The 16,206-nt window shown below is 39.6% G+C and overlaps 1 protein-coding gene across 1 annotated transcript in view; it reads left to right on the plus strand.

Moving 5' to 3' along the window:
• Positions 1-16,206, plus strand: part of csmd1a (CUB and Sushi multiple domains 1a) — a 603,150-nt gene that overhangs the window by 416,941 nt on the left and 170,003 nt on the right. The window contains exons 19-21 of the mRNA XM_066678438.1: positions 6,349-6,465; positions 7,624-7,839; positions 11,256-11,444. Of these exons, the coding sequence (XP_066534535.1) occupies positions 6,349-6,465; positions 7,624-7,839; positions 11,256-11,444 (522 nt within the window). The remainder of the gene's footprint in view (positions 1-6,348; positions 6,466-7,623; positions 7,840-11,255; positions 11,445-16,206) is intronic.

A 16,206-nucleotide genomic window follows, 5' to 3' on the forward strand; every position in this document is an offset into this window, starting at 1 on the left:
TGGAGCGTTTTCCAGTAAGCGCAATCAGGCCACAGCCCATTTGGATTCGGAATCTCCAATTTCCTACTCCACCGCCTCCTTATCGGCCCCTTTCGCTTCCCCTCTAATAGACTCCGATTCAGCCTGATGTGCTCTCATCAGAGCCTGACCTTCATTATAGACGGGACAGCTGTATCCACAACTGCTCTGCGAGATAGGAATGTATGTTTAGGGGACACTAAGCCACACATTGTACGCTCCAGACGGCCATTTATTCTGTCGGCTAATATCCGTAAATCTTCAGCCTCAGATAGGTTGGAGTTAATGCTAATGGGCTGCTTTAGAAAGAGAAGGAATGTTTTGTGGGGATCGGTTCTCGCAGCAGCTTTCAATTAGATCCAGAGCAGTCAGCTTGCAGTGTGAGAGTAAAATTTTATACGGTGAATTGAATTGGCAGATATCAAATGATCAAATAATCTGTTTGCCAAATTTCCTCACTAGAGCCTGGTCTGGAGATGGGAAACATTTTGTGTCTCTCGAAGGCTGTATTAGAGTGCCTGACTCAGTTGGATCCTAGGTTTGCGGTGTTATTCCAGACAATGCTCCTGACTATGTATGCAAGGAGTAATTTCAACAGGCCAATTTGCAATAAAAACCACCAGTTTGCTTTCTCATATAAACATCAGCTTTATGTTCTTTCTATAAAGTGTAGGGACAGTTCTTATGAATGCAGGAGCAGCACAAAATGTGCCTCAATGTGACCACAATATGCAAATGAATTTAAAGTTTGCTTTGCTGAGACTTCGGGCCACTCTGGACCTACAATGGCTCAAGCGTTTTGATGCTTTGCTGCACCATTTTAAAAACGACGCCTCACTCATGACAATTAGTAGGCGGGGATTTGCACCGTTTCTGTGATGAACTGCAGTCTTAGTATTCATCATTTTCTGCAACTGCTCAAGATAAAACACAAAATGAAAGTTCAGTGATTAAAAAAAAATTGTACAAGGATGTCATTTTACTGTGGGTAATAAATAATAACTCTCACATCCCAGAACTACAACAATATATTCTGCCCCACATATATTCGCGTACACCAATCAGCAGCTTTAACATTAAAACAAACTCTGTTTGTACACTCGTTTTCCAGTTTTTCAGATCAACTGAAATTATAGATACACTTTGTAGTTCTACAATTACCGGCTGTGGTCCATCTGTTGCTGTGCGTACTTTGTTAGACCCCTTTCACTGTGTTTTTCAGTGGTCAGAACTGGTATTATTTGGGTGGTGGAACACTCAGAGCACTGCAATTGTAGAACAACATAATGCCCCTATTTGGTCAATGGAGCGGATAAAATGGACAATGAGTGTAAAAACAAGGAGGGGATTTTAATGGTTTGGAAGGTCGGTGTACGTACACTGTGTCCAAGTCACTTCTAATGAGAGAATTTAGCTAATTTAACGTGCCTCCGTGGCTGATACTATGCATTTAAGGTAGTACATCAATTTCTTACATAAAATGCAGGCTTAATGCATTTGATTTGTGCCTGCAGCTATGGCCTAGTGCATTGGGTGCACAATGTACTATAGTAGTGACTCTTTGAGGAGTTAGTGTCAAGTCAGAGTTTCATTCTTTTCATTCTTGGTGGTGGGCTGTGTTAGCCTACCCTAGCGGTGGCCTTTACAGCAATAAGTCATGTTATCTCGGTCCACTTCTGTTTTCTCCTTGTCCACTAAATCACTGGGATCTGTGATAAGCTCACATGGCTTCTCTTATCACTGCTAGGCCGATACTACCTACTTCTTTCCTCCATCCACCTTCCCAAATCTGGACGATATTTGTCTTTCTGATAACCCTTTATGGACAGAAACCCACCACCTGAAACCAAATCTTACAAAGGCAGAGCTCATCTACCTACACTAAAGCATTGTAGACTGAAATAATTACAAGAATACTCGGTAATTGAAATATGGCATGGCTCCAGGGCTCCCTCTACAGTTGCAGAGTGTAATTCACTTTTACAGCACTATCCTGAAATCATGATGTGCGGGAGGGGGTTCTACCCTCTTTCCAAAGTTACATAGTGCAATTTCTGCAGGGCTCAGCCTGGAGTAGCAACAACACAGGCTCCATTCTCCATATTAAAATAGGTGAAGGATCATCATGATTTTGGAGCTGTATTTTTAAAGTAAAAATACCACCTACTGTCCCTTTAAAAGTCCATTTTAAGACCACTTCCTCCATAGCGTTTTATGTCTTTGGTTTTTATGCCTCCAATGTTTACAACCTGCAAGTTACGTCAGCAAAACTATTTATGGTGGCTTCCTTAAAAGCTGATATTGTTAATACTAGTGGTTTATATGGTTATTTGCTCAGTTCTTTCACCAATTAGTCACGACTCTCTGCTATGATGCAGCACCTCTTGTCTGGGGGGCTTCCTCCTCTCAGACTTCTGATTAGAGAGACAAAGGCATTTCTGGGATTCCCATGATCTCTTGATAATTAGTTAGTTAGACAGCAGTATGACTCAGGAACCACAAAGTTATTTAAAATTCATTGTCAAGGGACGAATGAAGAGGTGAATTAACTCAGAGCAGCGCGTCCTGTGCTTAAATAGTTTCTTGTGCTCAGAGAGCACTGACTGTGCTAAGACTGAATTGTTAGCTGTGGTGCCACCATCTAACAGCCAGGTCTTTAGAGGACAAAGGATCGTGAGTATATTTTTTTTAGCTCCTTGCAGTCGGGAACCTTAGAGGAGAAGACCCCCTAGTTTGGAGGGATTGTGGGATCATGGGATCCATAACCTGTGGATGGGAACTGGGAATGCCTTAATTGTCAGAGTACCTGAGTCCTACTAAGTCAGCCTACAAGGAGGCAACCAGGTTAACTTTATATTAAAGAAATATCAGAAGAACTTGTCCTTCCTCACTCCCGAGTTTGTTCTTATCACCTGTCCCTATTTTTGAGCCAAGAGGCCGCCTTCCTTGAAGTGTGCATATTGATAATGTTTGAAGATATTGAACGGTGAGCAAAAGAGACGTGACTGTTCAAGGTTTGTGAAGACCAGTTTATGCTTCTGCGATGACTCGAAGAACATGAGTAATTCAATTGAGGAAAGTGTCTTCTGATGACATGAAAGTGTCATAGGGGCACACTTGTTTGGAAAGATTAAGGGATTGGGACACCCTACAGCCTTGCTGAAAACCACTTGTTCAAGCTTTAGATTCCTCCAGACTCAACTACTTCTTCAGATTCCCCTCCTTGCAGCCCTTCCCTTGTACGTCATTGATCCTCTACAGAGCCTTCAGGGAGCTGCTTAATGCTCCTGTTTCATAACCTCCAAAACTCTTTATATGTGACTCCTCTGCTGAGATCTCTTGTGTGGTGTCCTGTGGCAGCAAGAAACAGATACAGTGTTTGTTCTGACATGCTGGACTTCAAAGTACTCAGTCCTTGCACCTCAATAGAACTGCACACATGCTCAGTCACCAACCCATGTCTCCGGGTTCCAGGTTCCCTGTGATCTGAGCATGCTTGTAGAGCAAGGTCATGCTGTTACAGTGTCCTTCCTTCTCCAGCCTAGATTCTACATTGAAATTCAGTGACTCAGTAAAAGACCTTGCTTGATTATTTTTTAAAAAGTATGTATATTTTTTACTTTAACAATCACACATATATTTGTTTAACATGGTATGAATGCATTTTATTTCAATGGTAATTCGGAGTTGAGGATGGAGTAGTTCAAACATGATGATGCTGTTTTATGTTCTTTCCCGCCTAGTGGTGCATGGTGGGTGATGCCATCAACAATCAAATGGTGTTTTTCTGGTATGCAAAAGTCATTATACTTTTATTGTAGGCTATAATAATATTATCATCCTGGGTAGGCTCTGATCTCACCAGCGGTTACATAAAATGTATGAATGAATCAGTGAATCAGATAAAATGGTAAAGAATGCTCTTATTGATTAGTCACTTTTGGTCTTGAATTCTTGCTGACTTCAATAATCATAGATCATAAGCCTAGAGTAATTCCACTGGAGTCTGTGTTCACTACAGTTCTGCCCGGCCTTTCGGAAGCGCATGTTCCTGCTGTAAAATACAGCCTGTGTTCTCATTACTCTGCCTGTGTTAATGGTATCAGGAATCCATGACTTCTCTTAATATGCTTTGCACATGAGTTTTAAATCTGCTTCCAGGCAGAATCACCAGATGATAGGAGTCAGAGGTCATGGAAAATGTTTCATTACTGATTCGTAGCTTCCTCTATTCACCCTTTCGTACCAAGACTGCTTGAGTCAGAGTGTTTTCCAGAAAGTGCTGATCAAAAGTGGGTGTTATTTTCCTTGAAAGTAAAGAGTAGGAGCCCTCTGTTCATGTACTGTAGATGCATGCTGGGGTGCCATGCCATTACCAGACTTTATTTGCCTTGCAGTGAAGGAGCTATTCTCGCTGATTAGCTTTCCATTGTGGCCTGGGGCGTATATGATAACATGCACACCACGGAACTCCATTTAATCACCAGCATCACTGTAGCCTGAAGAGCTTGGGTGGGATCTCTAGCGTTAAGCACCATACATTTAGTAAAAGAATCACTTTAAAAGAAAAAAAAAAAAAAAACAGAGCTATTTTGAGATGTCTATGTCCAAGTTCAACAAGCTAGTACTGTTTTAAGTTTGCTAGATATGCTGTAGGTATGGACTGTTTTATTACCTTGGTAAAGTGGTTGATTAATTTTGACATCAGGATTTTATCTGGGAAGGGATTGTCCAGATTAAAATAGAGGTATAATTGCAAACAAGTAATGTTTATGCAAAACACTTTAGGAAATGTTCGCAAAAAATGCTTAAATATAGAAGGTCGACATGGTGGTGCAGCAGGTAGTGTTGCAGTCACACAATTCCAGAAACCTGGAGGTTATAGGTTCTGTGAGGAGTTTGGTGCGTTCTCCACATGTCCACGTGGGTTTCTTCCGGGTGCTCTGGTTTCCTCCCATGGTACAAAAGCACACATTGGTAGGTGGATTGGCGACTCAAAAATGTCCGTAGGTGTGAGTGTGTGAATGAATGTGTCAGTGTGTGTCGCTCTGTGAAGGATTGGTGCCCCCCTCCAGGTTGTGTCCCTGCCTTGCACCCAGTGATTCCGGGTAGGCACTGGACACACTAGGACCCAGAACTGGATAAGCAGTTACAAACAATGAATGAATGCTTAGTATGTTATAGAAGTAAATTTTCCTACTGTGAAGCGAACCTTCGGCGGCCATTTCAGCTAGATGCTTAACCAGATGTGTAAATACACTTATTTGAGGTACATTTCTCAACCATAGGTCTTTTTAATACCTTTTGCCATTACATTTGAACAATACTGATGAAGGTGCCATATTCTTTTAAGTTCCAAGAAACACCTCAGTCATTTGTGTATCGTGTCTGTCCAAAGAAGAACATGTATCTCCAAAAACGTAATATGACGTATGTGAAAATATGCAATACCAAGTAATTGGAGCATTTCTATTGCTCCATTCATCATGAAAAATTAACCGTTATTGAGATACCTATTTTTCCTTGAGCAGTGACAGTACGGTTTTGGGAAAACAAAGCAACAAAGACTGTGTTAAGGATTGATTCACAAATGGCATGCAAATAGCAATCAGACTTCTACTGACCACAGACAAATTGAACTCCTGTGAGTAAATGAAAGTGCATAAAAATTGCATCCGGAAACTGTTCTGATACAAGCCTCATGAAATGACAGTGTAAACTGATGTCTGCTTTCTTTTGAAGTAAACACAACAAGTAACCCACACCCTTCACTCAAGAACAATTTGAGTTTTTCTCAAACACTGATGTTCAATGACCTTCATCTGCTGTTGACCTCCTCACCAGCATTGTCTCCATCACAGTAATTACCTATTGGTTAAATTCACATCTGCATTCTTGTTTTCCCATTGTCACTAGTGAAGCTCTGGGTAAGAGTTAAAGCTTGTTTATGGAATTTATAAAGTGCATATTAGATTCCCAGCACCGACAGAAAGTGTTTGCACAGTCTGACCTAGATTTCCATATCAAATCCACCTGGACCTTTTTTTAATGCTGCAATATCTTTGAATAATTTTCAGCACAATTGGCATACTAATCAAGTCCAATTTTAAGAGCCAGTGTTAGGCTATAATCATTTGCATCTTTGCATATATTTTTTTAGTTAGCAAAACAATAACATTGTTATATAAGGTTAAACATGATACAGTTACAGAGCATGTGTGTCCTGTTCCAGATTCCTGGTGTATGGGGATCATTGGGAAGCCCTTTATTTCAAATGAATCTATACTAAAATTGTGCTCTGAACCCTCTTGTCCTCTTCTTTTTCTTTAGCTCTGTGTGGTGGTTATGTCTACGGAAAAACTGGTACCATCTTGTCTCCTGGTTTCCCGGATTTTTACCCAAACTCTTTAAACTGCACATGGACAATTGAAGTTTCTCATGGGAAAGGTAAGACGAGAAGGGTATGAGTTTTAGCTGGGTATCAGTAGAGAAGATAAATTGCAGATCATTTTAGATATAACACCTTTCAATCCTTTCACTGTGACCAAAATTATCGCTAGTGAATGGTAACATGACCCTGATAGCGGTGAAATTGTTTGCTGTATTGATTATAAAATCAAAAAAATTGATTATAATGCAGCGGCACGGTGGTGCAGCAGGTAGTGTCGCAGTCACACAGCTCCAGGGACCTGGAGGTTGTGGGTACGATCCCTGCTCCGGGTGACTGTCTGTGAGGAGTTGGTGTGTTCTCCCCGTGTCCGCATGGGTTTCCTCCGGGTGCTCCGATTTCCTCCCACAGTCCAAAAACACACGTTGGTAGGTGGATTGGCGACTCAAAAAGTGAGTGTGTGTGTGTGTGTGTCTTTGTTGCCCTATGAAGGACTGGCGCCCCCTCCAGGGTGTATTCCCGCCTTGCGCCCAATGATTCCAGGTAGGCTCTGGACTCACCGCGACCATGAATTGCATAAGCGGTTACAGATAATGAATGAATGAATGAATGATTATAGTGCATCATCTTAAACAGTGCTGGTCCATACATGGCCAGGATGGGCCCTGATGTGTCCCAATTTTATTAAATGTTTCTTTAACATAAGGAAAAGTTTAATAATTTGCATTGTTAATACATGTTATTTCAAGAGTAATAAAACTAACAATGGGAATGAGTTTGTTGCATGTTCAAAATTATTTTTTTAAAACGAAATATATTAAATTCATTTTCACCTTTTAAATGAACAACTATATAAATATCTCCTCTAGACTGCATTGTGGATTTCTAAATATGATTAAAAATAATCTACTTAAATCACATCTTGGTGAAATTTGGGAATTTCATAATGCATTGAAACATTTTCTAAAGAACCCTAATGGAATCAAAAAACGAACAGGTCATAGATTTACAACCCAGCAAATTACCCTTGATAAGGAGTTTACACTGGAGCATTCCCTCGCTGCTTTATTATCCGGCACCCCTTGTAGGGGATGCAGGATTTTCTTCTTTTCTTCTTGGCGGTCTTGTACACCACCGCAACCTCACGGCGGGTGGGGAAAAAGCGCAGCCTCCGGCGTGTGACGGGCGGCGTTCTAATCTCATCTCTCGCTTGGCAGGGGTGCAGCTGGTCTTCCACACGTTCCACCTGGAGGACTCTCATGATTACCTGCTCATTACAGAGGACGGCAGCTTCGCAGAGCCAGTGGCCCGCCTCACAGGCTCTGTGCTGCCCCCCTCCATCAAGGCCGGACTCTTTGGAAACTTTACAGCCCAGCTTCGTTTCATCTCAGATTTCTCCATGTCCTATGAGGGCTTCAACATCACCTTCTCAGGTAGGCAGCTACGGTGGCTAATCTCATTGTCTTAATATGGAAGAAATTTTTCTTGAATGTTTTTTTTATTTATTTTTTTTTTTTTCATTAAATTGACTCTATACTATCAATCAAACATATCAGACTCTGATGGAAAGTGTTTGAACTGCGGTGGACAAAGTACACAAACCAGTTACAGCTACTCAATGTAAAATTTTACTCCAGTAAAAGTACAAAGGTATTTATTGTTGTAATGTTCTATTATCATTTTACACACATTGAAAAGAACACTACGCTGTAGCCTGACTCACGGCTTTCCAGAAATATAACTATGTGTCGCATCGACACAGACCACAATGACTGTGATTGGTCCACAGTCAGATAAACATAGATCAAGTTGAACTGAGGAAGTCCAAAAATATGAACTCCTCCACACTACAGAGACTGCAGACATTGGTTAGGACGTTTCAGAATTAATAAAAAGGTTAAACAAAGGAAAAATACGGATGTCTCAGGAAAAAAAAGACAAACTTGCAAGGAGGAGCAGTAACACACTGGAAAACTGTGCCTGCCCTCAACCAAAAGTGCAGTTTCTGCAGTGCTGAGCTAAGATTAGCATTGACAAAGGCTTTATTCTCCCTATTACGGCTCAGTGAAGCATCACAATTTTGAAGCTGTACTTTTAAAGTAAATATTACATAGAGTTCTTTAAAGCTCTTTGTTCTGTCTTCATAGTTGCAAATTATGCCAATTGTTGTAGCTATTTTTACAATTTGTTAACCATTTATTTCTTAAATAAGCTTTTAGTTTTTCTTACTTTTTTCCTGGTACTCGGTTTTGTTTTTTGGACCCTGTACTGATATTCAGGTTTTGGAATAGTTCTGGTTTTGACCAGGTATTTCAAGTATTGTGTTAATTTACACTGTAAATAAACCTGCAACTGATTCTCAGCCTCAGTTTTGAGTGATTGATGATATCTACAGATCTGTAAAGCATGTAATATGAATGAATAGTAGTCACTGCAAACTCTAACTTAATGGTACAAATCATTTTGTTAAGTCATAATGGTTTTAAGAACAGAAACACGTGATTACTTACAAATTCAGATGCACACAACAGTTAAAATAAAAAGTCTGCCTTATCTTATTACTTGGGGTGAAACTTGAGGTTCGCTTGTTTTAGCGCTCCGAATATATCTATCTGTCTACTGGCAATGGTGCCACTCTGTGAGACATGTTCTGTTGTTCTGATGCTACTTTGCAGCTCGTCACATGATCAGACTCAAAATATTTAATGTTTTCATATGTTTTTCATATTAAATCTGTTTTCCTCTGGTGCCAAAACTGTACACAGTGAATTAAATGAAAATAAGAAAACATTTCTTATTACCGTAATAATCATATAATTTATTTTATAAGGGGATTTGCATATCTTCTGCTGATACTTCTGTTGGCAGCATTTTCTGATACAGTCATATACATATAAAATTACGCTATGGCACCACATTTTGACAAGGTAACACAACTTGTCAGAGCACCAGTTTTACGCATACGTAAACCAAAAGGAACGGCAGATTTTCACAATTTAGTTCAGTAAAAAGTACGATTTTTGACTTTGAAATCTAGTGAAGTTAAAATAAAAAGTCACGCAAAATGGAAATACTTCAGTAAAGTACAGATACACGAAAAAAGGACTTAATTACAGTAACCAACTTCATTTACTTTATTACTGTCCACCACTGGTTATTACATTATATCATATGGATAGATGAGTGTCATTTGTAATAGAGCAACATTCTGCAGTTGTAAAACTGTAAATCAATACATTTTCAGCTCAGTCTAGATCTATATTTATATATATATATTTCTTGTTTTCCTTAAAGAAAATGTAAATATTTATTTTCCTATTAAAAGGTACAAACACAATGGTGTAAACTGCATCTCAGTGTACACACATTGTCCATTTTATCAGCTCCATTCACCAATTACAGATTATAGTCCGCCTGTTGCTCTGCATACTTTCTTCCTTTCACCATGTTCTTAAATGGTCAAGACCCCCACAGAACAACCACACAGCAAATGTTTTAGTTATTTGTGTGGCGCGTCCTTTTTTAGCACTGCAGTGACACTGACCTCGTTGTGGTGGTGTAGTGTGTGTTGCACTGGTAAGAGAAGACACAAAATTTCCAGCCACACTGCTGTGTCTGTTCCACTCGTACGAACACACACTAACATGTCCCCACTACATCAGTGTCACTTCAGGGCTGAAACTGGCCCATCACCTGTGGGCGGTCCTGTGGGAGTCTTGCCCATTATAGAAGAGGGCGAAAGGGAGCGAACAAAGGTGGAATGCTGATAAAGTGGACAATGAATTTGGCTGATGTTTACAGCAGCTCTTTACTTACATCGTCACTAAATGTCTATTAATTTCAGTTTAAACTTTTGCTAAGTATAACTCTAACTGTAGTCATAAACCCAGTTCATAAAATAACATTAAATCTAATTCAAAATCTAGGTTTAAACTTAACCATGACCCTAATACTATCTCTCGCTAACGGAAGCTGAACAAATAATTTCTAGCAGAGATTACATTAAAGCAGTAATTATCAAAAAACACTCCTTAAATTACACGATTTTATCCTTACCCACAATTTATAACAAAGATAAGTTTCCATGAAGTTTTCTTAGTTTTGCACTCCGCATGATCAGTGAATTCAGCTGCTTTATAGTGCACTCAGTGTGGACACATTTGTTCTGTTGTGCAAGCACAGTTTGTATAATAATCTCCATAGAAACACAGGACAGTATACACAAGTGGATCTGTGTTGGCTGGAATGATGGTACACAATTTAAAGCCTGTTAAAACCTTTGCAATGTGTTGGAGTGGTGTTTGTGATCTAAAATTAATAACTCAGCTTCAGTAACCAGTCCCACTGACGCTCTTGTGGTAGAATTCAATGAGAATATTTTGATACCTAGTGCAAAGTCTAGTGTAGTGTAAAGTGTAGTGTACTTGCAGGTTATCACTTTATTGTTGAGACGAGGAATTGTTTTGGCACTCTTTGACATGCTGTTTTCTCTAAAAATGAATAAGTACATCACATAGCTAAAATCTGCAACCTGAGTTTTAATAGTTGTGTTGTGTTCAAAGGTTCCTTATTGAGTACAAATTAAACAATGACATGTAAGCATGTTTTGACTGATCGATTGCACTGAGGGTGAGGAGGAAATTGTATAAATGTTAAATTATTATTATAGGAATCTACTGATTTTCTGTGAGCAATAACTTGAGCATCTGTAGATAATATATAGAGGCGTATCCAAATAAGTTAGCTCCTTCAGTGGAATTACATATATTCCCTTTGCAAGACCTGGTTTAATATAATTTTCTTGCATTCCACCTGCCACCTAATCAGTCTGGTGCTGTTTCCTTCGCAGAGTATAATCTGGAGCCATGTGAGGACCCTGGGGTCCCAGCCTACAGCAGGAGGGTGGGCTTCCAGTTCGGAGTGGGTGACTCTTTGGTGTTTACCTGCTTCTCGGGCTATCGTCTGGAAGGCGAGAGTAAGATCACTTGTTTGGGAGGAGGCAGGCGGGTCTGGAGCGCCCCCCTGCCCAGGTGTGTGGGTAAGTGGACACCAGTTTTTATTATTACTTTGTCAACCAGGAAACACCAGGGAAAGCATTTTATGTCTCCATTTTTTCATTTTTAATTCTTTAATATAATTTGAAACTGCCGGTTGCCCTTTATGTTTTGGTGACATTTTATGATGAACGAACCAAAAGAATGGGTCCAAAATGACTGGGAGTAAATCATTACTGCATTAACTTCCATTAAAAGTATATGGGCATGCCTTCTCCTGTAAGTTATGCTATGGAGATGGTTATGTTTGTATTAAAAGAATTCAGTTATTTGCTGTCTAATCTATTTTTGTCATTTTCCAATCATTTTCACACATTTCCATGTACGGTCAGGTAATAAAGCTACATAAATATATTAAACAATGTTGCATAATAGCAGCTTTATAGTTGCTTTTAAAGTAGTTATAATTACCTACATAACATTACTTGACAGTGTCAGATCTTTTTAATGCACACATATTATAATTATAATTCATTATAGAACCTGATTATATGGAATCATATGATCTTGATTTATATAGTTCTGTGATTCATGCATGTTTATATCAGACATTATAAGTTCTTATGCATGCCATATAACACCTTATTAAAGGTTTTTAGAAGCATTATACATACAGAATTAAAAGGACTATAGTAGATTGGTCTCTTCATTGTGCAGTGCATTGTGTGAAGTGAAGGAGTCTAGTATCACCTTTATGAAATATCTGTATTATTTAAATTGGACGTCTTAAATGTCATAGGACAAAGCTTTGTGTTATCTTTCACATTTTGAAATGAAGGCTCAACAACTTTCTTAAAATGCCTTTTTGTCACAGAATTGAAAAGAATGGCTTTGGGCCCTCGGTTACTGTTGCTACCTCTGACAGTCTTTTTAACTTGACAAGTCAGCTGGATACTTTTCAATGGCAAGAGCCCACAAAGCTTGTGAAGTTTTTAAGCCCCTTTTTTTTTAAAATAGAAATACATCGAAATTGTGAAACAGGGGCAGACAAAAGGTCTCCATTTCAGTCTGTCTGTGAAGACAACACACGTAAAGTCACAAAGTTGTGATTAAAAATAACCATCATTTAGAGACTAAAGCAGACTTCACTGTGAAGACGATAAAGGTTAAATGTTTGGGCTGTGGGGGGGCGGGGTTGTGGTGAAGTGTGCAGGTGCTCCTCTGGCATGGGTAGTTACATCAAAGATTTTCACACTTGGAATTAAAGCTTTAGTTAAAGCTACAATAATCTATAAATATCTGGAAATCATAGCATAATACAAAAAAAAAATCCCAGGCACTCTGTCTTAGAGAAAATATGAAAAGACTATCTTAACACATGACTATGTGGACATATTATGAGACATTTTCAGTATATGTGCCCATTATCTGGGGATCTGCAGTGCTTACCAGCTCTTCAACTGTAAAGACAGTCAGAAAGCAGAAATAATGCCTTTCTGATTTTGCTCTCCGTATTACGGAGTAAAGGGGAGTCGTTACAACGATACTGCCTCCTCAACTGAGTATCTCCAATCACACTGCCAGACCTGCTTTGATGTTAGGCCCTAAAGGCAGGTATAACTGTGTAAAATCAACATAAGATCTTGAGAAATAAGAGAACAGAGTGAAAATGAAAGCAAAGGAATGAGAGAAGTGGCAAAAACTAGAGCTTCTGTTCTTCGCCTCTCACTTCTACTTGCTTGGAGGAGAGCTGTGTGTGACTCAGTGTCATTTAAAGGAAAAGGCACATAAATATTGTACTGAAGAGGGCTGCTATATAGGGTGAGCATGGTGCTATTTTGGGGCGGCACTGTGGCGCAGCAGGTAGTGTTGCAGTCACACAGCTCCAGGGGCCTGGGGGTTGTGGGTTCGATTCCCGCTCCGGGTGACTGTCTGTGAGGAGTTGGTGTGTTCTCCCCGTGTCCACGTGGGTTTCCTCCGGGTGCTCCGGTTTCCTCCCACAGTCCAAAAACACACGTTGGTAGGTGGATTGGCGACTCAAATGTGTCCGTAGGTGTCCACTCCGTAGGAGTGAATGTGTGTGTGTCTGTGTTGCCCTGTGAAGGACGCCCCCTCCAGGGTGTATTCCCCGCCATGGATGGTGCTATTTTGACTAAGGCTTGTCAAAGACCCCAGGGAACTTCAACTTGTGAAAAAAAGTCAGCTGTACAAGGGAAAAGAATGTACTTTTGCCAACATAGGCAAGTCAAGGTACACCTTCTGAAACATGCAATAGACACCCGCTACTGGTCAACAGTAGAAAGAAAAACAGCCAACACAATGTAAACAGTTTTGTCTAACTTCAGAACCTGGCCTCAGTAATGCTCACAGATTCCAGTTCCATCATCTAATGTAAAGTCTTCAAAAAGAGAAGAATCAGATGCACCATCTATAAAGTGCCCATAAATACACTTTGTTTGAAATGTCCTTCAAAGTTCAAAGACTTTATTGTCATTTGCACAGTAAGGAACAGGTTCCGTGAACAATGAAATTCTTATCAACACCATATCTCCATTTTTATAGATTTAGGAGATATTTCTGTGAAATAAATCCCATAATACCTTAAACGTGGCTTAGAGGGAAACTCCACACCTTCACCTTTACTCAGAACATTCATCTATGAAAATACAATTAGTGCCCACCTGAATCTCCACCCCTTGCCCACTTCTCAAGCTTATATGGCAAACCTGCTCTGTAAGTTGACAAGATTGGTTCCTTAGGTTTATGAGGTAAGAAACCCTGGCTGTCTGAAATGTCTTCAGAACATTGCACAAATGCTCAGCTACAGCCTTGACTGCTTATTCCAATCATGATGTCTTCTAGACTATAAAACCACCACATGGACATGTTACCAAGGTAAACAAGTTGATTTTCACTCACACACACGCACACACACGCCTTGGGTTTTGCTTTTAAGGCTTTCAGGGACTCACACATTGGTTCCATCAAATGTCCTCCTAAATCACATTAGACCTTTGTGCTTCTTTGCATTTTGTGCATTCTCAAATAAAGCTTGAAGCTTGACACCGTCAACAGCTATAAAGGCACAGAGTACAAAGCCTTATGAGTCACTGGCTTAGTATTATGAAAGACTCACTGTTTAAACACCTAAAAATAAACCTAGACAATACACGTTTCTTGGCTCAGGCTCTAATGTAGTTAGTGCTAAGTTTGGGTCATAAAGCTCGTATACTGGTGAGTACAATTTATTTGAGATTTGTCACTTAAGCAGAGGTGGGGCTCCAGTTGTCTGTGCTGTGTTTGTCCTTTGAGAAAAGATTGATCAGATCATGCTTTACTTTGAGTCTGTTCAATAATAAATAAAGCTCACTGTGGAATTTTATTGACCACACTCCCATTTTATTAATGATTTGATTCTGATGGAACTTGACAGAATAAGCATGTGGATGGAAAATTGCCCCAGTTGCTCTTTATTTGCCACAGCAGTTATGGCCAAGGGTATTTGTAGATTGGAATAAAGGTGCTGACTAAATGATCAGTGGTTATTGGGCAGGGCTTTCACGTGAGATTATTACTGTAGTTAATCATTTAAAAGCCATGTGTGTGCATGTGTGGGTGTGGTAATGGAGAAGCATGTATTTAGCTCTTTGTGGGGGCTTAATATCTCTTGGATGATGGAAAATAATAGCATTTTTTGACAGTTGATCGAAGCAAAAGGTACAAAAACAAAAAAGACTCTTTGCTACAGACAGTGTTATGGCTTTTACACAAGAGTTGCATTTCCTGTTTAATCCTATTAGCAAAACATTAACAGTAGAACAGGATGCTGCAGAACAGCTACATGAGCCTGATGTCACCATGTTCAGTGTTAGGCATCAGCTAAAGGCGTATGAAACCCAAGTCCAATATTATTTAAATAAGTAGCTGTTGGAGTTGTGTTCGTGATCTAGAACTGATCTAGTATCAGTTTCTGACGATGTTCTCGTGGCTAAATTACGTAAACTCTTTACAGAAAGAGAAGAGTAGGCATTTATACAGCAGCAAATAGGACAAACTATTATTAGTAACTTTGATTTAAAAAATAAAAATAAATAATATGTTGGATGCACGGGTGTCTACATTTTTTTGTCAAAACATTTAGCTACCATTATTCATACATAGCCCACAAAGATAGGAATACAAATTTGTGTGTGTATGTTAGGGAGCCCCTAATTGGTGCAGCAGCTAGAGGAATCATTAGCCTTCAGAAATTGAGATTTATTTATTAGCTTCATAAAAACGACACATTAAAGTGAACCAATACTTTGTTGCAAGTGGGGACTTTCAAACACTGTAGAGAGGAATGAAACATCATTATTCAATGCAATATCCCCATTTGTTTCATCTCCATACACTCCTCAGACCTCAGTTAAACCCATAGGCACATGTTTCAGAGCATAAAAAATAGCCAGAGAACTGTAACACTGGTTGTTAGAACAAATAATTCCCCTTGCAATCTGGGGAAACAGTATTTCTTTTCCTTTGAGGACTTGTGTATTTATATATACTTCCAAAAGTTGGGCTATCAGGTAGTTAGTGTGTGAGTTGTGGCTCAAGCCACAGAACACAAGGTCTTGAGGCAACATCTGCTTATATACTAGAGCAGCAAGAGCAGAATATTAACGACAAGGACATCTGATTCGAGTGCAGCCCTGGGCCTTTGTGACCAGCACCTAACTAATGCATAAAGCCCAGCGTTAATTAGTATTCCTGGGAAGTTTGCTGTTGTGGTGATTCATCAAAATGACAAAGGCTCATATTCCGACT

The sequence above is a fragment of the Hoplias malabaricus genome, chromosome 8, assembly GCF_029633855.1.
Source record: "Hoplias malabaricus isolate fHopMal1 chromosome 8, fHopMal1.hap1, whole genome shotgun sequence".
NCBI lineage: Eukaryota > Metazoa > Chordata > Actinopteri > Characiformes > Erythrinidae > Hoplias > Hoplias malabaricus.